The 13528-nt window shown below is 32.3% G+C and overlaps 1 protein-coding gene across 1 annotated transcript in view; it reads right to left on the bottom strand.

The window, feature by feature from the left end:
- Positions 1–3653: 3653 nt before the first annotated feature.
- Positions 3654–13528, bottom strand: part of LOC148933649 (uncharacterized) — a 36162-nt gene continuing 26287 nt past the window's right edge. Inside the window, exons 8-9 of the mRNA XM_089060970.1 lie at positions 4664–4906; positions 3654–3881 (exon numbers count right to left, since the gene is read on the bottom strand). Coding sequence (XP_088917096.1) covers positions 3654–3881; positions 4664–4906 — 471 coding nt within the window. The remainder of the gene's footprint in view (positions 3882–4663; positions 4907–13528) is intronic.

The following is a 13528-nucleotide window of genomic DNA, read 5'->3' on the forward strand; positions in this document are numbered from 1 at the left end:
AGTTTTAAAGAATTGGTGGAATGTGTAATTAATGAAGTGAGAGGTGAAGTGTCTAATAAATGAAGTGAGATGGTGGAGTGTGTAATAAATGAAGTGAGATGGTTGAAGGTGGGTCCCTTTTGACTTTTTGGTTTTTTTATTTTTGTTTTGGTTTATTTTAATGTAGATAATGGCATTTGGGTGTGATTTTTGTGAATAATGGGGTAAAATTTTATGTCCAAATATGGAAAATTCTAAATGTCTCTAAATGTGGGACGGACTTTTATAGCAAAATGTGACTATAAAACTGGGACAGAGGGAGTAATCGTTTATGCTAAATTAAATAATTATATATATATATATATAGAGAGAGAGAGAGAGAGAGTTGTGATCAATGTCGAATCCTTCTTAAAGACCGAACTAGAGACCAAATTTGGACCACTCATTTTTCTTTATCTTATGGTTATGATTAATTTAGAATTAATTTAATATTTTATTAAATAAAAACGTTTTTAATTTATTTTTTTTTATTTTTTTATTTTTTTAATTTTTTTTTATATTTTTTTTATTCGATAAAAACTTGCTGGAGTAAATAATGAACTATATTCACTACACAATGAACTAAATGAATGTATGTTATGAAGTAATTTTTCGCATTCATTATATACTGAATTTACTTCAACTGAAAGATAATTATGTCATAACACATTATGAAGTAATAAACTAATAAAATGAAGTAATAAACTAATGAAATGAAGTGTAAACTAATGAAATGAAGTAATAACATAACTGAATGAAGTAATAAACTAACGGAATGAAGTAATAGCATGACTGAATGAAGTAAATAAACTAACGGAATGAAGTACTAAACTAATAGAATGAAGTAATAACATGACTGAATGAAGTGATAAACTAACGGAATGAAGTAATAACCCTAAACTCAACTGAAAGATAATTATGTCATAACACATTATGAAGTAATAAACTAATAGAATGAAGTAATAACATGACTGAATGAAGTAATAAACTAACGGAATGAAGTAATAAACTAACAGAATGAAGTAATATCATGAATAAATGAAGTAATAAACTAACGGAATGAAGTAATAGCACGACTGAATGAAGTAATAAGCTCATAACAATAACATGATAGAATGAAGTAATAAACTAACGGAATGAAGTAATAAACTAATGGAATGAAGTAATAGCATGACTGAATGAAGTAATAAACTAATAAAATGAAGTAATAGAATGAATAAATGAAGTAATAAACTAACGAAATGAAGTAATAGCACGACTGAATGAAGTAATAAGTTCATAACATACATTCATTTAGTTCATTATGTAGTGAATATAGTTCATTATTTACTCCAGCAAGTTTTTATCGAATAAAAAAAAATAAAAAAAAATTTAAATTTTTTTTTAAAAACATTAAAAAAATTTAAAAAAATTTAAAAAAAATTTAAAAATTTAAAAAGTTAAAATAATAAAAATAAAACATTTTTATTTAATAAAATATTAAATTAATTGTAAATTAATCATAACCATAAGATTAAGAAAAATGAGTGGCCCTAATTTGGTCTCTAGTTCGGTCTTTAAAGGTGTATTTGTGGTTAATAGGACTCTATATATATATATATATATATATATATATATATATATACCTATATATATATATACCTATATAGGGGCATGTTAGGGTGTCACCACCCCTTAAAATAACACCATACCACGAATAATAAGCTGCCACGTGGCAAAAAAAAAGAACCCCCAAAAAAGACAACCAATAATTTGCTGGTCTTTATACAACAATTTTTCTTGTCCAGCAATATCCGACACACTACACAACAATCTATAATATTGTTGTGTAGTGTTTGTAATATTGCTGTGTAGCGTTTATAATATTGTTGTATAAGTGGTGTCACTGTGTCACTTTAAGAGGGGTTGTCATTTTAACACAAACCTCCCTATTGCCCCCTTAGAGTCTATTTTCTTCTTAATATCAACCATTAGATTAGTATGATGGACGGATTAGATGAAGCCTCACAAAATCATCCCGTGTTGCATTATTAGATTGTTTCTGTGCATTATATGGGTAAAATTGTAAAACAACCATGAATTAAAACGGAAGAAGCGAGATTTCAGTGGGATTTTCATAGACCTTCCATCTACTCACTCTCTCTCTCTCTCATTCCAACCGTCTCACTCCTCAAACCCACGACTCAATCTCGTCTCCCCCAATTCCCACCCATTTCCAAACCCTTGCCGCCACTTCCTCCCACCAAAATCAATCCAGAAGACGATTTTCACCATTTATTCAACCCTCCGACGCCGTTTCACTGTCGAAAATGCACTCACCGTCGATTTTCGTTGTGAAGAGCACCGTGGATCGACGATTCACAACTACAAAGTTTCGGTTTTGTTTTGAGCGTGCCGCCGGTCGTCGATTAAAGAGGAACTAACGAAAACGGTGTGCTTCAAAAATCCCTTTCTTGAGTTAGAAACACTCCTAATCGTCGATTGTCTACTTTTAGGAGACAATGTAGTAGGCGATTCACAGTTTTTAGCGTCCATTGAACTTCGATTTCGAATAATGCACAAAAGTTGTGGTTGTTTTCTTTTGGAAAATAGGAGATTGTGAGCATTTGATTTAGGGTTCTTCTCATTATTGAAGTGTGTAGTTGATTTTTGAGTTATTTTTTTTGCTTCGTCGATTTTAGGGTTCAAACCTTTACTGATTTGGTCATTTTTGTTTTCGATTCTGTAAAATTGCGTCGTTTTCGGTAGCTTTCTGGGTTTGTAGTGGATTTGGATTTAAGAATGAAACTGATGTCGATTTTGTGTCTTACAGAGAACAAATGACGAAGAGAGACAGAACATACACAAGCCAACCAACAGATGATGAAGGTTACATACTTGGTGCCCCTGTTTTGAAGCATTATTTGTTGATTTTGTGAATTACACATTGGACATTACTGCATTAGTAGTCTGATTTATTGCATTATAAAATGAGAAGCATGACTTACTGTTAGTTACATTATATGTCTGATTCATTGCATTATATTAGCATCGGCTGTGCATCGTGTGATTTGTAGAGTCTATGGGTTGGTTTGCATAACTGGAGAAGCTTAATGCTCCTGAGTTCATTCTTTGATTAATTTTGAGAATCAATAAGCAATCGATATTTGGTTCAGTGAATGTTATATGATTGCATGAATTATTTGAAGGTTACATACTTGGTGCCCCTGTTTTGATGCATTATTTGTTGGGTTTGTGAATTATGTAGGCTAATCTGTGCATTATGATTGGTATTAATTTCAATTAGGCATTATTAGGTTGGTATGTTGCATTACACATTGGACATTACTGCATTAGTAGTCTGATTTATTGCATTATAAAATGAAAAGCATGACTTACTGTTAGTTACATTATATGTCTGATTCATTGCATTATATTAGCATCGACTGTGCATCGTGTGATTTGTAGATTCTATGGGTTGGTTTGCATAACTGGTGTTTGGTGTAGTGAATGTCATTTAATTTCGTGCATTATGTGCTGGAATGTGAGCATTACTCTATTAGGTTTTTGGCATTATGTTTTCACTGACCATTGGTTTATGCATTACACAAAACACAAACTTATACATCTCCGTTTGCTATTCTGTACTACAGCATCTAAGCAATGACGAACTGCTTTTGACCAAGCGATTGACGATTTGATTCCAATCGCCTTAGCCCAGAAGGTGCTAAGGCGACTTGGAAATGTTCAGAATTAAGGTTGCTACTGCGCTGCTGACTTCCGCACATAACTCCAAAGGTGCAAACAACCATAGATATGCCACCGAGTTTTGGAAGGAGAGGCCGCCTAAGTTCGTCTTCGAGAAGTGGATCGAAGAGTACGGGCTGAATTGATTGGAGTAGCAGTCATTGAAACGCTATTTACATTATTTTGAACAATGTAGTTTTTTTTGGATAATGCATTTTAGAAGGTAGAAAAGACGACTTATTTGTTGGCCAGTTTTGAACAATACATAGCTCTTGATAACTAAAGCATACATAATGTATGTAATGATCCAAGTAATGCCAATGTACTGATTAATAATGTGAAAAAGGCTAACAAGTTAACTAGATTTTGATGACACTTGCTAGGCTTGTTAAGGATTAATTGGAGAAATAAATCAAATAATGGACATAATGTGCTTATTGATGACCTGATCCAGAAATGGAATCTACAACAAGTTTATTCGTTGCTTGCAATAATGTACATATTCGTGAATGATAATGTACGGTAAAAGGTTAATAATGCAAGGCTAATACAATTTTTTGTAATATAAAGTTAAACGCTACAACTAAATAATGAAAACATCTATAATTGTAATGCACATTAACGGTCATAAAATGCAAATTTACTATGCATAAAACGTTTAAAGTGATAAGTTAACAGCTAGAAAAAAATAATGAACAATTTCTTCACTTATAATGCACATTAACGTCCAAAAAATGCAGATTTATTATGCATAAACTGTTGGTTTTAATAAGACTAGACCGAAAATGAAAACTAACAATGTTAGTAGGTACAAAAAACATCAAGATTTCCTCTTTCCCTTGCAAAGCTCTTTCTCCTTCTCCATCTCTTTAAGCATTGGACAGTTTCTAGAGTCGTGATGGCCTATCTCATAGCACGCCTTACACTGTCTAAGAGGTCTTTTCGCCTTCTTTATAGCCTTTTCTCTCTTTGAAATCAGGCGGCTCGCAGAGCTGCTAGCATGACCCTCGCTCGACTTCTTGCTGGCCTCCCTATTGCATACGACAGAGTACCAAGTAGTAACACCGTCTGTCTTCCTCATGCCTTGTTTGCGCGTATCAAAACCAACAGCGCGGGCATATACATCGTAGAACGCGAAACCAAAATCAAGCGATTGGAACTTCTGACCAACCACATGCTTCAAATCTGGAGAACATTTAGGTACAACCAACACTGTATAAAACAAGAGAAAAAAAACGACTCAACAAACATATGCATTTCGTATCATAAATCGTTCATTACAGAGTCTAATATACGCATTATATAATGCTACATGTCCAGTATGTGTATATGTTAAAAGAACTCCCTAACCCAACCGAATTGAAAACCCTAGAGGATCCACTGAAACTCATTCACTTTGAAGATAAGACGGGGTACTTACTACATACTACACCCTAGCCCCCAAGGATTGCTAAACCCTTGGGGAATAAATGAAACTTGCGCCAAACATACAACACTATATAAAACGAGAGAAAAAACGCCTCAGCAAACATATGCATTACATATCATAAATCGTTCATTACAGAGTCTATTATAGGCATTATATAATGCTACATGTCCATTACGTGTATAGGTAAAAAGAACTACCTAACCCAGCGGAGTTGTAAACCCTAGAGGATTAACTGAAACTCGTTCACTTTGAAGAGAAGACGTGGTAATTACTACGTACTACACCCTAGCCCCCAAGCATTGCTAAACCCTTGGGGAATAAATGAAACTTGCGCCAAATATACAAACACGTACAGACTACGGAAACGATCACAAAAACTTATTGTATCGATCACAAGAAATTATTTGCAATGAACCATTACTCCAACTAATCGGTATTCAAGTGAGCCAATCGGTTTTATAATCGTACAATGGAGAAATTTAATTACCTTCTTCCATTTTGTAGAAAACGAAATCAATCAACGATTGCTCCCAAAAACGATTTTCGACGACAAACCAAAAATAATAGTTTAAGGATAATGTTTCAACAACGCTTGTCTTCAACGTTGGAATGTCTTCAACAGAGAAAAAGGGAGAAAGATTCGAGAAAGAAAAAGAGTGTATCGATTCTGTAAAATAAACCGCTGGGATCATGATATGGAGAAAATCAAGGAGTTACCATAACCAACTCCATTATGTATTACTAATCAGCCCTTGTCGTGAATTTTAAGGATTAAAAGTAAATAAATCAGCCTTTATTTTGGGCCATTAGATCTCTAAAATGGAAGACCAAGATTAAAAAGAACAATAGAGCATAATATTAGAAAATGATTTGAATACATCCATATATATATATATATATAAATATATATATAGGATCATGATCAATTGAGATTATTTAGGCTAATTGAGAAATGAGATGCAATATCAGCCACTCATTTTTATTAAATGAGTGGTCCAGATTTTGCCACACAATAAATATTATTAGATTAGTTTAATATGAAAGGGTATAATGGTCTTTTCGCGTTTTAATTTAGGGTTCTTCATCATATTCATGTTGCATCGGCGATTCTGCTGAGAATTTAACAATTCAATACTATCACTGATTGAATCTATTCTAAGGATTTATGATTCTATTGATTCACGAAATTAGACTCAGACGATTTCAACGATTTCAACGATATCTGATTTGTGCTTCAATTTTCGAAAAACAGACGAACAGTTCGACGGATTTTCGACGGATTTCTCTGTTGATTTTGACGTTTTTCGGTCGATTATACCCACTTTTATTCTGTTTTTATCCTTTATTTGTTGATGCCCAGTTAAATTTGTTCCTAATTAGTTTTTTTTTTTTTTCTCATCTTCAGGTCCGATTTCAGTTCATAATCAACAGCTAAGTGTTATTTGATGGATTCTTCATCTTATTCTGAGTCTACGTCGACGAATGGTGGAGGTAGTTTTGTTTGATTTTCATTAACATGAATTTTTTGTGTTATGTTGGTGATTTATGCTCTGTTGACATGATTTGAAAATCTGTTGACATGATTTATGTTACTTGTTAAATATTCTGTGTTGTTGTTATGCTCTTTGTGGACATTTTGTTTCATTAACATTATTTTGTTGTGTTATGTTGGTGATTTATGCTCTGTTGACATGACTTGAAAATTTGTTGACATGATTTATGTTCCTTGGTAAATATTCTGTGTTGTTGCTATGCTCTTTGTTCACTTTCTGTTTCATTAACATTATTTTGTTTTGTTATGTTGGTGATTTATGCTCTGTTGACATGATTTATGTGTATTTGTTAATTATTCTGTTGACATCGTGTGTTTCCATCAGTGTATTCTAATTAAACTGTACATTTTGATCCTTGTAATTTGAAGCTTGTTCTGATATTTTGGCTTACATAACTTATAACAATTGTCTAAGAATTTATAATAGTGCAGCCACCTCTTTAGAGATAACTATAGGGGTAATTTACGTAAGTCTTTTGATTTGCATTGATGTAACTTGAAAATCTGATGACATGATTTATGAATAGTGAAGGTAGTTTGGTTTGATTTTCATTAAGATGATTTTTTTGTGTTATGTTGCTGATTTATGCTCTGTTGACATGACTTGAAAATCTGTTGACATGATTTATGTTCCTTGGTAAATATTCTGTGTTGTTGTCATGCTCTTTGTTCACTTTCTGTTTCATTAATCTGGACATTTTGATCCTTGTAATCTGAAGTCTATTATGATATTTTGGCTTACATAACTTATAATAATTGTCTAAGAATTTTACAAGAGTGCAGCCACCTCTTTAGAGATAACTAAAGCTGTTATGTTGTTGATTTATTCTCTGTTGACATGACTTGAAAATCTGTTGACATGATTTATGTTCTTGGGTAAATATTCTATGTTGTAGGGTCTGTTCTTCCAATTTGCAAGCCTGAGTTGAGGCCTTTTGAAGGTCAAAAATTTTCTTCTCTTGAGGAAGGAATTTCATTTTATGAAATGTATGCTCAGGAGTGTCGTTTTGATTGTCGAAGATTTGGGAATAGGTCTAGTGGTGGTGTTATTATTTTTCAGTATATTGTTTGCAATAGACAAGGATTTCATACGGTAGATTCATTGGATGTTGATGTTAATGTATCTGAGGATGGTAATGTGTCTGATGATGAAGAAGTATCTTCAAAGAAGAGACGTAGACGTGGAACGAAAAGATGTGGATGTGGATCGAGAATTAGTTTTAAGTTTTTTTCTGATTTTGGTGATAAGTATTACCTAGTGCATCAGTTTGTTGAGGAACATAATCATACTATGGTTGATAAAGATCATAAGAGATTTTTGAAAGGTAATTGGAGTTTGAATGATGTTCATCACAAGTTTGTTGAAGATTGCACCAAAGCTAACATCGGTCCTACCTCTACTTTTAACTTATTAAAAGAGTTTTTCGGTGGTTATGATGTTGTTGGGTGTACGTTGACTGATGTTAGGAATTGTTCACGTGATATTAAAGAGAAATTAAAAGAAGTGGATGTGCAAATGATTCTAAATCAGATGCAAGAGAAGAAGAGAATTTGTGAAGGCTTTTTTTACAAATATCAATTATCATCTGAAGATAATAAGTTAGTGAGCTTATTCTGATCTGATGCTGAGTCTCGGAAGCATTACCACATGTTTGGAGATGTTGTAGCATTTGATACAACATATTCAACAAACAGGTAGTTTATTTATTATACTTATTAGTTGACATAGATGGTAGTTGACATGGTAGTTGACATATGATACATTTGTACTTTGCATCATTTCTGATTTAATAGTTGACATAGCATATATCTATAATTGACATTATTGATGTTTTGTGTTAATGTATTTGTTCAATAGGTATCGTATGGTGTTTGGTCCATTTACTGGGAAAGACAATCATGGGTGTCCTATTGCGTTTGGAGCTGGTTTTGTATCCGGTGAGAATTGTGATGCATTTTCATGGCTTTTCACTGTATTTGTTGAATGCATGGGTGTTGCTCCAAGAATCATAATTACTGACCAAGATTGGGGAATGAGGCTTGCTATTGAGAATGTATTACCTGGTACAAGGCATCGTTTGTGTATGTGGCATATTATGAGCAAGTTATTTGAGAAGATACCTAAATCAATTTCTGATAGAGAAAAGTTTAGTAAGGAGTTTAAGTCTTGTGTTTGGTTAGAGTTGTTAGATCCAGATGAGTTTGATATATTATGGACTAGTATTGTTGAAAAATATAGTGTAGAAGATCATAAGTGGTTTAAGGATATGTTTTTGATCAGACAGATGTGGATCCCAGCCTTCTTTAGAGATGTTCCTATGGGTTCTTTAATGAGAACAACATCTTTTTCAGAATCTGAAAACAGTTTTTTTAAGAGGTACTCGAAACCGTTGTTTAATTTTGCTGACTTCACTCTTCAGTATAACAATGCCATTGATGCTCAAAGGAATCAAACTGAAAGGCTTGACTATTATGATTCTGTAATCACTCCAAAATATGTCACTGATTTAGCATTTGAGAAGCAATTGGGATCTGTTTACACAGATAGGATGTTTAGAGTGGTACAAGATTTGATTGTTGAGGCTGATAAGAGTTGTCGGATGATTAGCATGTCCACATTGGAGAACATCGAGGTCTTCAAAGTTTCTGATGCTAGAAAGAAGATCTTTACAGTTAGATATGAGATAGAGAATGAGTCATATGAATGTGAGTGTAAACTATTTTTAAGGTGTGGTTATCTATGCAGCCATCTTTTTTTCATTCTTAGAAACAAAGATGTCAACAATATTCCAGAGAAATATGTTGGTAACCGTTGGCTTAAAAGTGAATTACTAAAGGCAGTTCATGGTCTTACAAGTGCATCTGACAGAGGTATGCAAACTGTTTTCTATACATATTTCAGTTTAAGTTTTAGCATGTGTTGTTTAAGCTGTTGACATATCTTATATAGACAGTTGACATCTTATATATTCTGTTGACATTTTATATGTGCGCAGGTTCTAACAAAGATGACAAACTAAAGATTGCTAACAGATGTCATGGTCGTTACTTTGGTCTATATCAGCGTACTTTTAGAAATAAAGATCATTTGATTGCTTTGGATAATTTGCTTGCGGGTATTGGTCCTCAAATCTTTAAAGATGACTGTGCTGTATCATCTTCTCTTGATAAAAATGATTCAATCATGAACATATATGGTATTGCTGTTCCTGAAGAAATAACTGCCCATGCTCCAGATGTGGTTAGTACAAAAGGAGGTGCAAGTGACAAGAAGAGCAGGATTAAGTCAAGCATAGAGAAAGCAATTGAAAAAGCAAATAAACCTCATAGACGTTGTGGAAAGTGTCATAAAATTACTGATCATAATGCTAGAAGCTGTGGCAGAAAGGACATATGATTGTTTTTTAGTTGTTGACATAGAACTACAAATTATTGACATTTTCTTGTTAGTTGTTAATATCTGATTTTACTCTTTGTTGGCATCTATTTTATGATTCTGTTTTTTAATTTTAAGTTTTGTTTTCTGACTTGTACACCTTTATAAAAGGTGTTGACATTTGGTTATAAGTAGTTGACTTTTTAGTACAACTTGGACTCTGCCTTTCCTTCGTGCTCTATCATGTTTTTAAGTTGCACATGTCAACAATTAAAAATCATGTCAATTATATATACTGGCCATGTCAACAACTAATATAATTATGTCAATTATGGTTCACATCGTGTCAAGGGTACATACCAGTCATGTCAACTACGGTACATATCTTGTCAACTACACGTACAAGTTATGTTAATTATGTTATAAACCATGTTAACTATACGTACTAGCCATATCAACAACTAATATAATTATGTCAACTATGGTGAACTTCGTGTTAACGACATATACTATTCATGTCAACTATGTTTTAAGCCATTTCAACTACATGTACAATCCATGTCAACTATATTAGTTTTACAATTATATTAACTTTTGTGCATATCGTTTCAACAGTCCATAAAATTCATGTCAACTACACATTAGAGCCGTGTCAACTGCACATATAAGTATATTACATAGTATTTTAACTACAAATTGAATCATGTCAGTCATGTCAACTACGTATAGACCCATTTCAATTACGTTAAATACTATGTCAATTACGCACAGAATCATTTTAACAACAAATATAAATCATGTCAACTATGCACAGAACTGTATCAATAATAATTATAAGCCATGTCAACACTAATTATAAGTCATGTTAATAACAATTATATCAACTATGGTGCATATAGTGTCAAAGATACATAAATGTTATGTCAATTACACGTTAAAGCTGTGTCAACTATATTATTTACTATCTTAAGTATCTATAGAATTATGTCACCAACAATTATGAGTCATGTCAATAAGAATTATAAGCCATATCAACAATAATAATAAGTCATGTGAATCATAACAAAATTAACAGAAAATATACATTTTCATAAGTTCAAAAGTTAAAATCACAGTAGCTGTTTTTAAATCCATCCAAAAACAAGTAAGCTAATAACATTAAATGTTAAATACATCCCAAATTTTGTTTCACTACTTTCTATTAACAAACCACTTTTTGTATTTGTTGTTTAAACTATTCAATCTGTGCTTGTTTTCTTCCATCCATGCATTAGCTACTTCTAAAATGGGCACTCTCTGGTTGTTGTAACTTGATGCAATCAAGTTGTAGCAATATCTTCCACGCAGTACCTGGAGTATCTTTATGTTATGTGCAGAGAAGCCAACATTCCATTCACTATCTTTTTTTCCAACATAAGTTTCCATGTGTCTCATTAAATAGACACCACAGTCCTTTATGTTACTGCTTCTGGCCCACTTCAAGGAAAGAATATCGATGTAAGACTTGTTAATATTTTCGAATATGTCTAACAAGTTCTTCTTTTTGTAGTATGCCTCCAACATATCTTTCTGCAAATATATTAATAAATAAATAAAACTACAAATAAAATACATTTTAACATTGTGCATAAATTATATCAACAGAATGTAGAGACTGTTTCAATAATATAAAAAAAAATCATACCAGTAAACCAATTTCATGTCCATACTCCTCTAATGCTTCCATGCCATTAACTTTTTTGTTGTCTATGATCTCAATCTTACTTTCTTTCAGCCAAAATACTACCAGGTAGTAACGTCGGTGTTCCCAGATTGGAAAGAAGACCTATATGACATTGAAGATAAAATTACATTCAAAGAACACATCCTAATATTTTCTCAAAAATTTAATTGTTAGATCTAATTACCAAATCAATGTTTCTCCAATCAAATTCCAGTCTTTTTTGAATCTCATTCTCTATTTCATCAATGAATTTGTTCGTAGCAATCATAGTATTCCAACTTTCTGGCCGATTTGTAACATTGAAATTCTGCAATTAACATATTTGGTTAAGAAGATTTGTAATTCAAATATTTTATATAAATTTTTAGATTACTCACTGTTGGAGATGTTGTCATGAAAAAGCGTGCAGGTGAAGTTGTTGGCTTTTCTTTTTCAATGTTGTTCAAATGTGAAGCCCATGAGTCAATAACACCAGATTTAATTTCTTCATGGGGCTTCAGTGAGTTGAACAATTCCTTGGATGCCCAAGTAAAATCATCATCATATACACATGTATTCCTGAAATGAAGTTATAAAAATTATATATGAACAACAATCATAAATCTTGTCAACTGTTTAGAAAACTAAATTATACATACTTATCTATTCTTCCAGTTTCTACTATGTAGTAGTAGAGATCTCTTTCATGAACTTCAAGGTATGGCAGTATATCAACATCATTTACTTCTGCTTTGTTGAGTTCTGATCTGTTTTTATCTTCTGGAAGTGCACTCTCAGATAATGAAGCAATATTCTGTTTTCGGTGAACATAAAATTCATGTCAACTATAAATTCTTGCCATGTCAACTACGGTTCATATCTTGTCATAAAAGTAATGTCAACTACGGTACATAATATGTCAACTTCTAATAAAGGCCATGTTAACTACACTTATAAGTTATGTCAACTACGGTACATAATATGTCAACTACTCATAGAGGCCATGTCAACTACACTTATAAGTTATGTCAACTACATGTAGAAGCCATATCAATAATTATTTTAACTCATATCAACTACACTATCAAGTCATGTCAACAACACTTCACTCATTTTATAAAAATAACATACTGTTTAATTTTAGTTTTAGTTACCTCAGCAGTATTATCTTCTTTATCCAGTGGGATTTCTCTCTCTATTTCAACGTTTGTGCCATCTTGATTCTCCTTATCTTCCTATTGTTTCAATTAAAACATATTACGTTATGTCAATTATATTTTTTCCTACAATATGCAGAATATCTTTATAGTTTAATATAGTTATTGTAAATTGTACCTGTTTAAGATCTTTCTGATTTTCTGTCTCACTCCCTTTGTTATCAGATTCTATTACAGGTGGTGATATAGGAGACGCTGATTCATTGTTGACGCCACATGTGTTGTACTCTTTTGATCCTTGTCGTTCTTCATTTTCTTGTTCTTCACTTTGTTGTTCTTCATGTACTTCTTCAGTAGTCTATTGAAATAGTAATTTATAATTAATATTAAATTAATTTCAACTTAGAGAAAATATATGTAAACAAAATAATGTACTTACTTTGTTATAGCAATCTCTCCATTTGAAAGTTGGAAATTCTGTCAAATCTTCAAGTGCTTCCTTTTTCTTTTCGACAGCAACTAGTGATTCACATATCGTTTTACAGTTGTCGAATGCCTCATCTTTTTC

This window comes from Salvia hispanica, chromosome 1 (assembly GCF_029641045.1).
Source record: "Salvia hispanica isolate PSC_SH4W2 chromosome 1, Shi_PSC_v1, whole genome shotgun sequence".
Lineage (NCBI taxonomy): Eukaryota > Viridiplantae > Streptophyta > Magnoliopsida > Lamiales > Lamiaceae > Salvia > Salvia hispanica.